The 16,018-nt window shown below is 39.6% G+C and overlaps 1 protein-coding gene across 1 annotated transcript in view; it reads left to right on the top strand.

Moving 5' to 3' along the window:
* The window catches only part of DEPDC5 (DEP domain containing 5, GATOR1 subcomplex subunit), a 2,513,958-nt gene that overhangs the window by 1,463,811 nt on the left and 1,034,129 nt on the right, over positions 1 to 16,018 (top strand). Inside the window, exon 29 of the mRNA XM_044068865.1 lies at positions 13,932 to 14,099. Within this exon, the coding sequence (XP_043924800.1) occupies positions 13,932 to 14,099 (168 nt within the window). The remainder of the gene's footprint in view (positions 1 to 13,931; positions 14,100 to 16,018) is intronic.

Genomic DNA, 16,018 nt, shown 5'->3' with positions numbered 1-16,018 from the left:
TTTGCCCCAAAAAAATTAAAAATTATGTCTATATAAATTAATATAATAAAAACAACAGTTAATATATATTTACCTGCACTAGACAGAGATCAAATGTTAATGCAGTTGAGTTTGCTGTTGTGTAAGCTTTAAGATGAAATGTTTTATAACCTTGTACATAGCATGGTTTTGGAATTATTGATCCAAATATGAACAAGCAACATTTGACGCCTAGAGGCGTCAGTAGGAATTAACTGCAGACTCACCTGGAGGTGTCATTCGGATGTAATAAGTTAATAAAATACAGGGGACGTCATGGCATTTTTGAGGCATATGAGAAAGAAATCCGGTGAAGAAGATATCATAAACCTGCTTTCATTAAGTATTGGTAGATGCAAGACAATCAAATAATATAGGATGCATCATATAAAGGTTACTTTGACTTTGTTGGCAGATAAAAAAAAAAAAGCATAATTAGAAATGTAAAAGCTCAGAGGTACCAGCTATGGATGAAACAATTCATATATGAAGAGAGAGATAATTGAGCTCTCATAATTTGTGTCGCAGGTAGGTATGAGCCTATCACTGAGTAGCATTCTATCATCTCCAAAGATGATGCCTCAATACCAGCAGAAAGTGATCGACTTTAACAATTGGCTTTGCTACTGGGGTCATTACAAAGGGTCCAATACTTGTCAGCCTGGGAGGACGTGGTTGATAGGCCATGCTGCTTTGCCAGGGATGGTCTCCACCTGTCACCTGTAGTCTTGCAGATATTGACCAAAACATTATCCACCCCTATAGTACATTTTTTAGGCACTGCCAAACAGACAAACCTTCTAGCATAATAAAAGCTAACCAGGACAAGCTAAAGATGTTACTGCTCAATGTTAGGAGTCTCAACAAGAAACTGCACTCCCTAGAAGCTCTCCACACCCCGGAGAATGGTGACATCCTTGCATGTACTGAAATGTGGCTCAAGGCCATGGAAAGCACTCTGGTAGTGCATGGCTGTAACTCCTTTTATACTCTCGGACTACCCACTGAACATGAAAGAGCTAAAGGTGGAGGTGTATCTATCTACATAAATGGTAAACGCACCTCAAAGCTGATCAAACAATATGACGTGCTTGAGCTACTCCATGTCCAAATAACCATGGGAAACAATTATTACCATATTCATGCTAGCTACAGGTCCCCCATCATGAAACAGGAAACTCATACATCATAGCTGAAGTTACTAGAATCACTCACCATCCAGCCCAGTAGCATATTCAGGAATGATTTTAACTACCCCTCTGTTAATTGGGAGGCATACATGACCAGTAGCATGCAAGCCCAAGGTTTCTTGACTTTGTAAATTCAGATGCCCTGAAGCAGCTTGTCTGCACTCCCACTAGGGGAGCAAATGTCCTAGATCTTGCACTCACAAATGTGGGAGAGTGCTGCAGTCCCCTAGTGTGATGTCCTCACTGGTAAGATCAGATCACAAAGTGATCTCCCTTGAAATACAGATAAAACTAGTCCCCCCCAACCTGATCCCAAAAACTTTAAGAACTTCTGTAAGGTAAATTACCCTCTAGCTAGTTTTGAAGCTCTCCCAAATTCAGAAAACACAGAAACCTATGCACAGGCATACACAAAAGCCCTGTATTACCCTATAAACAACTGCATAGAGATGGCAGTACCAAACCAAAATAAACTTAAGTCAACCCTCAAAAGCAAGCCACCATGGTGGACCCCTGGAATTAGTAGGTTGTACAACAAAAGGAGGAAAATCTTGTCAAGAAGTAAGAGGGAATGTACACAACAGAGCAGAAAGTTCCTCATTAATGTAAACAAGCGAATCAGGGAACTAGTCAAATCTCTGAAAGCAGACTTGGAGGTAAAAATAGCCTCCAAAGCTAAGGATAACCATATGGCATTTGACAGTTATGTTGGCAGTCCTAAGGGTAAGACCCAACAATGTTTGGAATTAGTTGTAGATGGCATCACCTATACTCATCTAGAAGATATAGCAAGTCTGCTGGCTGACAAATTCAGCTCAAAGTTCATCTTCCAATCAACCCCAGTTCTCCCTCAAGAAATTCCCTGCAACACTCCACTGCCAGTTATCACCACAAAAACAGGTTGTCACTGTGCTTTCTAAAACTAAAAACATGGCTTCAGCGGGGCCTGACAATATGCCATATTGTCTCTTGAATAGTTTTAACAGGACTTAGCAGGCACATTAGGATCTCTATTTAACCACAGCCTCTGGACTGACTTTGTCCCGATGGAGTTTGAGACAAGACAGCAGCAGTCATCCATCTGCATACTATCTACTGACCTGGGAAATTACAGACCCGTAAGTTTAACTAGTCTTATATGCAAGGTCATGGAAAGAACTATCATGAACCTGATAAATATTGACGTAGGAATCCTCCAAACACTGGACACAACCCAGTTTGGCTTTGTCAAGGCAGGTCATGCCTACTGAATTTGGTGAATTTCTTTGAGAAAGTCACAAAGCTGGTGGATGATGATAAAACAATACATACTGCTTACCTCATCCTGGCCAAGACATCTGACACACTTCCCCACTCAAGTATTTTAAGTAAACTCAAACAACTGGCCATAAATCCCTACATCACCAGATGGATACAATTGGCTCATGGACAGGACACGTGGTTAAAGTGGGTGAATCCAGATCCAGCAAGAGGCCAGTTACTAGTACTGTGCCACAGAGCTCAGTGCTGGGACCACTCTTGTTTGGAATATACTTTTCTGAAGTCAAGGCTAATGTGGGAGGCATCTGGATGACAAAGTTTGTTGATGACTGCAAGTTGGGGGCAATCAGTGAATTCCCAACAATGGGTAGGTATCCTTCAGGTGGGTCTAGGTCAGACAAATGATTGGTGCCAGAAGTATGGCCTAAAACTAAATGCAAAAAAATGTATTATACCCTTTGAGAAGTCATATACCTTTGCAGATTACAATATGAGTAGCACACCCCTAAGAGTAGATTCAGAGGTGAGAGATCTAGGTACACAGGTAGTAGCCTGAACTTTGACTGCCATTGTGTCCACAATGGTGAGGAAGGCCTTCTGTGTGGTGCAACTTATAAGTAAAATTATCATACCTCTCAACTATACAGATTTTTGCAGAATGTTCAGATTTTTGGCTCATATTTTTAGTCTGTTCGTTATAAAATATGTGTTTTTCTGGCAAGTTACCGGGATGATCTGAGGATTGAAGTCACTAATTAATGACATATACATTTGAGTTTCAGACGTCAAATCCTTCAGAAAATGTATGTTAAAAGAAATCCTATTACTCTAGCAACTTTCTAAGCTTATAAGAGTAATATTTAAAATATGTTCCTATTTTTGGGCCTGTGTCCCCTCATTTTGTCAGTCTTTGTCCAGATTTCGTGCACTGACAGGTTGAGAGGTATGATTATAGTCCTGCTGTATGTAGCCCTAATTAGACCAATAGTCAAGTACAGTGAGCTATTTGGCACGTACTTGACTAGGCACTTACAGCAGCTGGAGCGACCTTAGTGGTTCCTCACAAAGAAGACAGTGAGTGTAAACAACATGTTCTGTGTGGATAGAATAAAAACCCTATCCTTTACTCTGTTTCATACCGACTGTTAATGCCTGACCTACGAGGCACTCACAAATCCAGCCCTGATGGAGCTGCTACACCTCCACAAGTCAAACAGCATGAGGGTCACCCGATCTAGGGATCTAAAGTTAGTCAGCGACTCTAACAAACATAATCACAAAAAACGAAGCACCTTGTAAAAACACCAACTGGTAGTCCAAAGAAATCAGGATACAAGGATTACGAACCAAGTGCTGAACGAAAGTTTGTTTTTAAAAGCTTCACCAGAACAGCGTTAAAAACACAGAGCACATCCAATATATTGTATATCAAGCGCTTTCACCCAGGCACTCCCAGGCTTTTTCAAGACATTTGTTACATAGTTTGGTGGGTTCCTTTATACTGCCCTTACCAAACCCTAATTTTAATTAACATTCAATTATTCTATTATTGAATTTATAATTAAAGAGGTAGATTCACTTGTAACATTGTCATAGACTGATGGTGTTATATTTTACAACAAAGTTAAAATACACAACTCCTTACTCTGCTCTACCTAAAATACAAAACAATATCTGTAGGAATATATGAAAACTGTGGATAACTTAAAATAATGTAGACATTTAAAAATTACGTATTAAAAAGTCTCTTAAAGCTACCCAACCTGCTAGCAACTACCAATAAATATTACATCAGCTATACAGATTCTTCAGTGTTCCTAATCTGGCAACTGCAGCTATACTAAAAAACTAAAACATTGTAATAGGTACACAGTCGCTTATATCCTCCTACATCTCTTAAATATTGTTCAACAGTGCTTCACAAACATCATGCACTTGTTCTTCCAAGCATTTAAGCTTTGCTCACACCTTCCTAAATGGCACCAAGTATTGTACACTATTGCAATATGCCTCTCTAAAGCATTGAGACTTCATATACCTAGTATTAAATACTGTCAAGAATTATAAACAACATACCCTAGCACATAACACTTGTAATCTATTGTGGTGTTTACTTATTCTACCTTTCTATTACAATTTTGCTCTTCTGATTTTTAATAAACTAGCAATACTAATAGCTCCATTAAGGCCAGGGGGCTTTGCCGCTTCTAATTTCACCTACCAAAGCAGCTCTTTGTACTCTAATGAGGTTTCCCAGTTTCCTCCTCTGGGGTTAATGTCTACCTGTTCCAAAACTATAAACCTTAACTCCATTTGGTCACAAGTCAACGAATGTTTAAAGAATGCATTCGTTTCCTTCCCTTTGCTGATTTCATAAAGATGTTCATATATTCTTTTTGCCAGCGTCCTCTCCGTTTTGCCTATGTAAAAACACTGGCAATACTGACACAGCCCAAGATAAACCACTCCCTTGGCTTTGCAATTGAAATACCCCGGAGATTTTATGCAAGTCTTTCTTGAATTTAAATAAAAACCTTTTTTGTTAATAATATTGGGGCACTGCCTACAAGTATTGCATTTAAATGTTCCAGTCTTTCGGTTCGCCCTGACTTGTCCTACCTCGTGATTTGTCTCAAGCAATTCCTTTAAATTCTTATTTCTTCTTCTAATAAATTGAGGTTTGTCACCAAGCATTTTCTTGAATTCCTCATTCATGGTCACTATTGGCCAATATTTGTCAACAACCCTTTCTACTGATAGGCTCTCATTACAATTTGTATGAACAAAAAGACACCCTTGTTCTTTTAATTTATTGTCTGTTCTACTGTGTTCATATCTACGCTCTTCTCCTAGTAAAGGGAAATATTTGTCCATCCTCTGGCTTGCAACCTCTGAGATTACTGAATCTATTAACTGTGTGGGATACCCCCTCTCCTCGAATAATGTTTTCAAAAATAAACTTTCAACATTAAACAAAGCCTCTTCACTGCACATTCTGGCCGCTCTAATTAGTTGCCCTTTGATAATTCCCTTCCTTTGAAATAAAGGGTGGTTGCTATTGTAGTGCAGAAACATATTTGAATAACTGTCTTTTCTATGTATACAAGACATAAAACATTCTTTTTCAATGTTCCTGCGTAAATCCACATCAAGATATTGCAAACTGTCAGTACTAATATTGTATGTGAATTTCAAAAAATCTGTACTACTATTAATGTGCCTAATAAATTGTTCAAATTCATCTATGCTGCCCTTCCAAAATATACAGATGTCATCCAAATAGCGTTGGTAGTGTACCAGGTGTTCCACCCACTGCGTGTTAAATATGTATTTTGACTCCCAATGACCTAGCACAATGTTGGCATAAGCAGAGGCACAAGGGGTGCCCATAGCCACACCCCTTTTTTGTCGGAATAATTCCCCACAAAAATAAACAAAATTATTGTTAAGAATAACCTCCATGAATTCGACAAGCAGTGCTATCATTTTACCTCCCAATGTTGAGTGTTCAGCCAACATTTCATTAAACCATGCTAAGCCGGTGTCGTGTGGAATCAACTGTAACCAAATATTTGGTTTCCTTGTAAAATTCCTTTTTGACACTTCGTAAAAATTCCCAGGAGTCCTTACATAAAAATTTTAAAGATGTTGTAAACTTTTTCAATGCTGCATCTAAAAACTTCCCTAGTGGTTCGGTGATCCCCTTAGCTCCTGCTACAATTGGTCTGAATAGTAATGGTTGTAGCCCTTTGTGCACTTTGGGGATACCGAAAATAATGGGGGTGACTGGCTTGGGGACCAACAAATAATTATACAATTGTTCATTTATTGCACCTTGGTACAAATTATCTTCCAACCTATATTTAATTTTGGCATATGCAACATTGCGTTCATTTACTGACACTTGATTGTATTGTTCAACGTCATGTAAGTGCATGTGTAAAGAGGCTTCGTAATCCTGCTGGTACATAAAAACTATCACAACACCATCAGTCTATGACAATGTTACAAGTGAATCTACCTCTTTAATTATAAATTCAATAATAGAATAATTGAATGTTAATTAAAATTAGGGTTTGGTAAGGGCAGTATAAAGGAACCCACCAAACTATGTAACAAATGTCTTGAAAAAGCCTGGGAGTGCCTGGGTGAAAGCGCTTGATATACAATATATTGGATGTGCTCTGTGTTTTTAACGCTGTTCTGGTGAAGCTTTTAAAAACAAACTTTCGTTCAGCACTTGGTTCGTAATCCTTGTATCCTGATTTCTTTGGACTCTAACAAACATGCTGGAGAGAGAGGTGTGTGTCTGAGATTGCCCCGTCTTTCTAACAGGCTTCCTTTTCACGCTATGCAGAGCTGTTCCTCAAACTCAGTTTGGATCAGTGGGTGCAAAATCACACATTCGCACCTGGGGTAGTGCCAATGTCCCTTATGGACAGGGAGTTGTCTGAAAGATAGTCAAGGCACAGGCATAAATCCATGCTCTCTTTTTTCCCCTAGGGGATACATATGGGGTAAAATTGGGTTATATTGGTTAGGCTTGTAAGGGGTTTTAAGCCATTAGCTTTGTAATCTCCTATGAACCTATTACCTTGAAAATCAAGCAATGAAACTTGTACTGAAAAACTAGGTGTTGGGATGATCTAGATGTATAAAATCTTTGTATGTTTAAAGGTTAATGAAAATTTCAATGTAAGAGTGGTCCAGCCACCAAAGTATGGTGTGAGTGCACCATGCATGATGATTGCACCACCTGTTAGTTGAGAAGATAGATGTTTAAATAAAGCAGCATCTTATCATAAAAAGTGAAGTCAGGGACAAGCGTGTATTAATGGATCCTGCTATCAACATCAGTAGCGGAAATGGCAGCAAGGGGCTACTGTTGTAAGGTGATAGTTGTCATATCAGCAACTCTTTGGACTTACTCATGGACACCAGTGGTGAAGGAAGCTGTCAGGTTTAAGAAAGGGAGTCCTCCTTGCAGTGCTGTTAGGGGTCTCTAGGTCTAACTGATTGGTATTGACAGGCCAGGAAGGCTGCAGTTAGGGTGCTGGAAGGGAGACTTTGTCCAGTAGTTGAGCCTTTGATTCAGGAGGAGCAGGGCAGATTCTGTCTTGGTTATGGAATTGTGGATAAACATTTTGTCCTCGGATGGATAATGAAGGGGTCACGCAAGTTTTTCAGTTACATGTGTGCATGCACATGTGTGTGTGTGTGTGTGTGTGTGTGTGTGTGCGTGCGTGCGCGTGCGCACGTTTAAGACGGTGTACAACAGTGTACCCAAGAATGGAAGATGCTAGAAGAGCATGGGGTCCTGGGTCCACTGCTAAGTGCCATTTGGCCCGGGTATTTGATGTGCAAGAGTTGTATACATAGTCTCAGCATTAAATCGAATATGTTCAAGGTGTTTGTAGGACTCGTGACAAGGATGTCTTATTTCCCTTCCTGTTTGTGATTTTCATGGAAGGATATCAAGGCACAGCCCAGGTTTGGAGAGTGTCCATATTAAGAATGTGAGGGTTAGCTCACTTCTGTTTACAGATGATGCTGTCCTCTTGGCCTCAATTGACAGCAGTCTGTAGCTCACAGTAGAGCTCTTCAACACTGACTGTAAGGTGGATAGGATGAGTGCTAACATCTCAGTATCCAAGGTCATGGTTCCTTCCTGGAAGAGACTGGCTTGCTGTTTGGCAGTAGTTTGCCTCTTTGGTCTTGTTCCCAAATGAGGGTAGAGGGGATTGGGAGAGAGAGAACATCAGATAGGTACTGCAGTAGAAGTATTGCAGTTATTGTAACAGACCGGGGTGCTGAAGAAGGATCCATGTAATAAGAAGAAGCTGTTAGATTAGCATTCACTCTGTGTACCAAACCTTATTAAGTGTGAGATTGTAGATACAAGCAACAGAATTAGGACTCAGTGCAGGGTTGCTGGGCTCTCTGTCCAGAAGAGAGTAAAGAGCTTTGCAATCTAGGAGTGTCTTTGGGTCGAGCCGCTGCTCCTCCAGATCGAGAGGAGTTAGTTTACATGGTTTAGGCACCTAGGAAAGATGCCACCTTATCACACCAGGCTCATCCCACTTGGAGGAGGCAGTAGAACAGTACCAGGACATGCTGGAGAGTATTATATTTCCGAGCTAGCCTGGTCATACCTGGCAGTACTCCTCTCTCTCTCTCTCTCTCTCTCTCTCTCTCTCTCTTTATAAACACCTTTAGTGCTTATTTATTGAGGTAGAGAGAGTTCAGATATAAGATTAGCAGGAAGAGAATTCCAAGTTTGGCCAACGGAGTTAGCAAATAGAAATTTACTGGCTGTGTGGTTGGATTTGAGAGTTTGAACTAGTAGTTTTTCAGATGAAGTGCGCTAAGGTTACTGTCGGCGGTTATGAGTTTTTGTAAGTACGAGTGTTTTATCTGGTTGGTACAGGATCTTGTGTGCAACTATTAGTTGGTTAACCTGAAGTAGGTTAGGCAGTTCAAGCCATCCTAGTAGATTTAGGTTATGACAGTGATGAGTTCTGCAGGCTGCATCGGTAGCAAATCTAGTAATGTGATTTTAGCTGCTAGAAAGTTTATTAAGGTCAGTTTTGCTGAGGTTTGTAAATAGAGGGGACGGCTAGAGGAGGGTGGAGAGTAGATATGTCTGAGCAGTTACTGTTCTGGCTAATAGCATTAGGAAGGGTTTGATCCTATATAGTGAGCCAAGTTTTTATTAACTGTTTTAATAGTTTTATTGATATGCAGATCAAACTTAAGGTTATTATCTATTATAACGCCTAACAATTTGGTTGTGGAATCTGTGGAAATAATGGTGCCGTTGTTGGATTTTAATGTAAATGTTATAGGGGCAGACCTGTGAGTGGGGGAGAAAAGCACCAGTTTGGTTTTATTAGGATTTAACGTGATTTATCACTTGTGACATAGGCAGATTTACATTTATATAAAAGTAATCAAACTGCATTAACAAGTTCATGTTTGCAAACATTATACTTCACATATATTGCCATATATCCTAAGCTACATTACATAAATTATTAAATTTTTTTTCTATTAAACAAGAGGCATCTTTATCAAACTATCACTTGCGACATAGGCAGTCATACAGCTATATAAATGAAAACAAACCACGCCGACACAATCCTAGTTGCAAGCATTTCACATCACAAACCATACTGACACTCCCAGTTGCAGACATTATACATCACTTATCTACCCAATCATTTTCAGTCAAACATTACACAGCTCATTTTAAGTCCTGCCTTCTTTTAAACCTCATCCCTCCCCTGTATGTATTGTTCCCACAATTCCCATTTTCCCCTATGTAGTTTGTTCATACCCTTTTCTAAATATCTCAAGTCTAGTTGTTTTTATCTCTGTTACTGTAGTCACTACTTCTAGTATAGTTGTTTTAAATTTTGATTTCCATTTTCTAGTAATTGCTTTTTTGGCAGACACCATAATTAGACACAGCAAGGCCTTATCATGTCTAGGCAAGTCTGATTCTGTATCATAGCTCAGAAAAATCATCTCCTAAGTCACACCAGTCTGCCCACCCAAAATCTCCCAACAGTGCATCCCGCAGGGAATCCTAAGTCCACCAACTCATCGCACTCCAAGAAAATATGTTTCCAATTACCTCTTTCTTCCCTATCACACCTCCAACATTTGCAGTCTACCTGAGGAGAACTTCTTTGAAGTCTGCTTGGGGTATAAAAATACCTATGCAAACACTTCAAGCAATAATCCTAAATCTTCTAGGCTCTACTGCATATTTGGAAGCCATATATATAGCCCCATTGTTTCTTTGTGAATTGCTTATCCAGTCTGTCTTCGCAATCCTTTCTAACCTCCTCTGATTGATTCTTATAGTTGTCATGCAATATTTTATATGCCCTACTAATAATTTCTTTTTAATGGCAGCTTCTTTTCCCATAACTGGTAGTACTTCTGGATACAAATGTTGGTTGTTTTTTTGCTTAATTTGCTACAATCAGGACCCTCGGAAGGCCAGGTGGTTTAGAAAATGGACGTCTAGAAGGATAAAAGGTAATATGGAATTCTAAGGATGGCTTAGGCAGGCCTTGAGCTGAAGATAGCTAGACAGAAGAGAAATGGGTATACTAAATTATTTGAATGCATTTTTTAGGCACCCAAATGTTTATGTCCTTTAGGATTAATTTTAAGCTATATATTTTAAAGTTTAGCCAAACAATCTGGTTATGCTGTACTGATAAGGTTAGAAAGACTCTGAAATGTGGCATATCTACAGCTACTGGGGTTTGGCTTTATTCGTCTGAATGTACCTATAGAGACTTAAAAAGTAAAAACCCATAGACATTCAGAAGCCAAATCTGGGTTGAATGAAATATTAGTGAGGATTATTACGATTAAATTAGTATAATGGATATGCAGCTGAAAAGCCACAAGTCACTGGTTTTAAGAGTACAGCAAGAAGAGTGCAGGTAAGATGGTGAATGTCAGACTGGCTGACATGGCAGCTGTTTGAAGAATGCCTTGAACTTGTTAATTTAGCCACAAATTCAATTGTTCAGCCCCCTCCCCCACTTCATCAAGCAGTTGTCCTACCTCAGGTCACATGACTAAATGTGTGCCTTAAATTAAGTCTTTAAATAAAATAAAGCTAAAGTAAAATTGGACAACATAAAAATGATGTTACCATGCTTGTCTAAACCAGATGCAACTCTGACTCTCTCAGTGATCTCCCCCAGCAGCCATCTAAAAAACACTTCGACACTTTGACAGCCGTTCTGCCTCCCTCCAGCTGAAGATGTTCAGGCATTCTGCATGCGCTAAGATTTCTGTCAGATGTCAAGAGGGAGAGCTGTTTCGATGGGGTTATCATTTCAGCAGACTTGAGAGTGTTTTGTGCCCATGTCAGCGTTCTGACAGTTGAGGATACCCCACCCACTAAATGGAAGGATCTCTGATCCACGTGTAATACCGTCCCCACATGAGTACACATTCCTGCACTCTCACCTTGAATACTACCACTCATCAGTGGTGTAGTGAGCCTTATGCCTGCCGCTAAGCCACATATTCATATCCCAGTCCATCCTTTGATGGATTTATGCAGTCCATGATGAGTTGTGTCCTGCTGTCCCCTCGCCCCCTGCCATGGGCACACCCATTCTCATCCAAGACACCAGTTAAGATCCCAGATCAACTGGCCTGTCATCAGGGCTATATTCCCATATACTACTCTAGAGGGCAAGTCCAAAGAAACTGAACTGGAGTTTTTTGCTAATATGGCCTCCTCAAAACTAAGCTCCTCCCACAATTAAGACAAACCTTAACCTGCCATAGCCCTCACAGAAGAAATGCAAGATTTGTTCTGTTTGTTTAGCATTAAACTTTTAAACTCAAAGAAAAATCTTTGACACACTGCAATAAAATATGAGGATGACTATATAACTGGTTTATAACACAAATCAATAGTCGATATACTTACCCAGCAGTCTGTTCTGCTAGCCGACTACTGGCTCATTATTCACTAAGTTTGTGCTAAGATACCGTAGCTGTTGAACTTTATCTGACCCTTAACTTGACTGCTACTGGCATGTTTGCACATGGAGGTCAATCACCAGATTTGCTGTTAGAGAGAATACCTTTGCAAAGACCAGCAAGGATTCTTGCAGCTTTTCATACCTTTAAGACAGTGTGCTGGCTTCAGTGAGTGTGCTGTTTACTTGTAGCTTTTCCCAGCAGCTCCGCCTCCTCTGTTCTTTTCTAACTGTTATCTCAGGTATGCTGTAGCTTTCTTCTTTTCTGTTATTTCAAGTGTGTTGTAGCTTTGTTCTTAGGTTCATAGATTAGTACTAGGCTAACTGCCCTTGCGAGACATTTTAAACCTAGCCCATTATCCCTTGTGAGGCTCAAACCCTGCACCTTGTGTTTGTAAAGCAAACACCTTAACCATTAGGCCACCCTCCCAACCCTTTTCTGTTATCTCAGGTGTGTTGTAGCTTTGTTCTTTTATAACCATTATCTCAGGTGTGATTTAGCCTTTTTCTTTTCTGACCATTATCTTGGGTCTGCTGTTACTTTATTTTCTATTACCTCAGATGTGCTCCAGCTTTGTTCTTTTCTAATTGTTACATCAGGAGTGCTGTAGCTTTGTTCTTTTCTTAACATTATCTCAGGTGTGCTGTAGATTTGTTCTTTTCTAACTGTTACCTCGTGTGCTGTAGCTTTGTTCTTTTCTTACCATTATCTCAGGTGTGCTGTTGCTTTATTCTTTTCTGTTATCTCAGGTGTACTGTAGCTTTGTTCTGTTCTGTTATCTCAGGCATGCTGTAGCTTTGTTCTGTTCTGTTATCTCAGGCGTGCTGTAGCTTTGTTCTGTTCTGTTATCTCAGGCATGCTGTAGCTTTGTTCTGTTCTGTTATCTCAGGCATGCTGTAGCTATGTTTTTTTCTGTTATCTCAGGAGTGCTGTAGGTGTGCTTCTAATGGTGGGGAAAAGAAAATAAATTGCAGGAGGTGTGGGCCCTGTTGTGGTGGTACTTACAGTAAGAACAGCAATTAATGCTACGAATCCTTTACTCAAAAACTGCTGAAAACATTTCCTGTGGAATCCTAGTACCTGACAATTTCCTTTCAGTTTGCATTCCATAATGGGCATTTAGAAGCCATGTAGCTGAAACACTGGTATGTCTTTAAGGAGTCATTTTCATCTGTCCCATAAGGGCTTCAAATATATGATGTTTAAGGCTTTTAGGCAGTGAAGACTGTAGCACAACTAGGTATTGATTGCAGTTTTTGCTGAATGTTTTGTCTGTGTGACCTTTTTGCCCTTTGGTTTGGCTGATCAAGAAACATTATAGAGAAGTCTTACCTCCGTCTTCCTCTTTATCTCAGTGCTTTGTCACAAAGTATGCTTTTAGAACACAAGTTTGAACTTTTTTCCTGAATAATATGAATTCAATGGATAAGCACATCAGTGTACACTTTAGCTCAAAGTTTAAAAGGTGAATGGAAAATACTTCACACAATGTTACTTAGTAGTAGAAACCTAAGTGAAAGGAAAAAATGTCTCTTTGCACATGTTTTTATTATGTGAAGACTTATTTTAGATGTGCAGAATAGAGTCTGACAAAGAGGTATAAACCTGCTCAGGTTCTCTGGCCTTCATGATCCACTGCTTGATTTGCACTTAGACCTTGTTATTCAGCTGAGGAACTGCATCCCTGCCCTGGAAGGGAAGAGCTGGAATGTGTTGTACCCCCCCCCAACAAGTCATTGGACTAGATTACTGAGAGTTACTTTGTGAATCAGTGCATTTGGAGAAGCTCACACATGCCAGTGCACAATAGCCTTTTTATGGGGGCCATTGAGTGAGTGCAAAAATAAAAGTCTGAACAGAAAAGGTCAGATTTTGGAGGAGAGTGAAATGGTAATATGCTTAATGGCTATTTTTGCTGTGAATTTCATTTTCTTTTCTCAGGTATCCTTATGAATCTGCCCAGATTCAGTACAGCTACAGTCTGTGTCCTCCACATTGTGACCGTGAGTTTGTATCCTGTTGGGTAGAGTTTTCCCATGAGCGCCTTGAGGAATACAAGTGGAACTACCTGGATCAGTATATCTGCTCCGCTGGCTCTGAGGATTTCAGGTGAGGTTATGGCTCTACCATGAGCATGTAAATGTGTGTTATTTCATGGCACAACAAAACATTGTGTTACAAATACACTCATACATACCCAGCATGTCCTAATTGCATTTACTATACGGTATTATTCTAATGATATCCTGCCTGTTTCTGCTGCAGAATCTAATGTTTTGTGTACTTATTTAAGTTACTCCACAATGAATTGTTATGCATTAATCAAGGTGTACATATCTGTTACCTGTAGCCTGCCCTTTTGTTGATTCCTTTGCCTTCACACTGTGCGGTCTACCAGTTCTTGAAGAGTGTTCTCTGTTTTAATCTCGGGTCTGTTCTTTATCTGTGGAACTTTACATTTGTTGTAGAAAAACTGACTGTAGTCCTTTTTTGAACTAATCACTTCAGTGGCTATGTTTCAGTCCTTAAAACTCTTTTTCTTGATGACCATTTCCTCTGCTAGGAGAATTTCAAAGGTGCAGGCGCTGATGTGCAGTGAAATGAAAATGGCCTTCCATAAGGACGGGGTAAATCTTCTAAGTAATCCCTCCTTTATTACCAGAAGTTGACTCAGAATTGGCTTTGAATTAAAACATTCATCTTCTGATGTTTTATCATAAGCCATAAAGCGAAGGGACTAGAGTGTTGTATCTTATGGATGTGCAGAGGCATTGATGTAAGCATAAAGGATGAAGGACTTCATGTAGACTGATTGGCTCTGTGTCTCTCTATTGCAGTTAGGAAGGAAAAACCAATGTCAACTAGTTCCCTAAGTGGGTCATGAACGACATTGTGTTCTGTTATAAGCATTATGGAAAACACTGGTGGGGCAAACATTATGGGGTAGAAGCCAATATGACAGAGTTCTTCAAAACTATCTCAGTTTAGATCGCACTTGTGCATTGCTGGCAGGTGTTTGCTTGCTTCATTAGCTCCATTGAGTTGAATTTTGAAAATGTAGAAAAGTGATAAAAGGCATTTTGGCACAAATTTTTGAGCAAAGATGTCACGAGAAAAAGATAAGCCATATCCACAATTTGGCAGTAAAGAATGAAATTGTTACGCATGAAACAAAGGAGAATAGCAGTGAGGTACTTCCCCCTGCAGTGAGACGGTCCGAACAGGTGGTCACGACTGGAGGGGCCTGTAAGTGATAAATGTGGAACCTTGGAATTCAGTGGATTTGATATATTCCTTAGACCTTTGGCATTGCCTTATGAAGATCAGATGAGCTGACCTTTATCATTGACTGATGAAGATGAGGTGAGCTGACCTTTACCAATGACTGATGAAGACCAGGTGAACTGACCTTTAGCATTGACTGATGAAGACGAGGTGAGCTGACCTTTACCAATGACTGATGAAGCCAAGATGAGCTGACCTTTAGCACTGACCGATGAAGACAAGGTGAACTGACCTTTAGCATCGACTGATGAAGACAAGGTGAGCTGTCTGCAGATGATGTAAGAAGTTGTGAGACTTGTCATGCAACATTTACTCTTTTATTTGCTCCCAACTATAAATGTATCAAATGAATGTTGAATGTTTATTACTCTTTTGTCTAACTTTAATCATTGAATGTTAATTACTCTTTCATTGTTTAACTTCAATTTGCTCCCAACTATAAATGTATCAAATCTTATCACCTAACTACTTGTGCATCAACCTCATTATTGAATGTTTATTACTCATGTAAAATCTGTGGAGTTTTTCTCCCCAGGCCTCTGCTGAAAAAGGACATGTTCAGATGGAATTTCCTGGTAAACACATGCAAATAAATAAATAAATAATTTGGAAGAAATCTGTGATAAAGTGCAGGTAACAGTTAATCAGTTAGATCAGTTAGAGTAAAATATTAAAACTAAGAAGGGGAAAAAGTAGGTTTAATGTGTCAACCTTTGCACTTGTGGAAGGTGAATAGAGCCTGA

Source organism: Protopterus annectens, chromosome 4.part0, assembly GCF_019279795.1.
Source record: "Protopterus annectens isolate FY-2018-M chromosome 4.part0, PAN1.0, whole genome shotgun sequence".
Taxonomy (NCBI): domain Eukaryota; kingdom Metazoa; phylum Chordata; order Ceratodontiformes; family Protopteridae; genus Protopterus; species Protopterus annectens.
The sequence above is the reverse complement of the archived record's forward strand: the minus strand, read 5'-3'. Positions and strand labels throughout refer to the sequence as shown.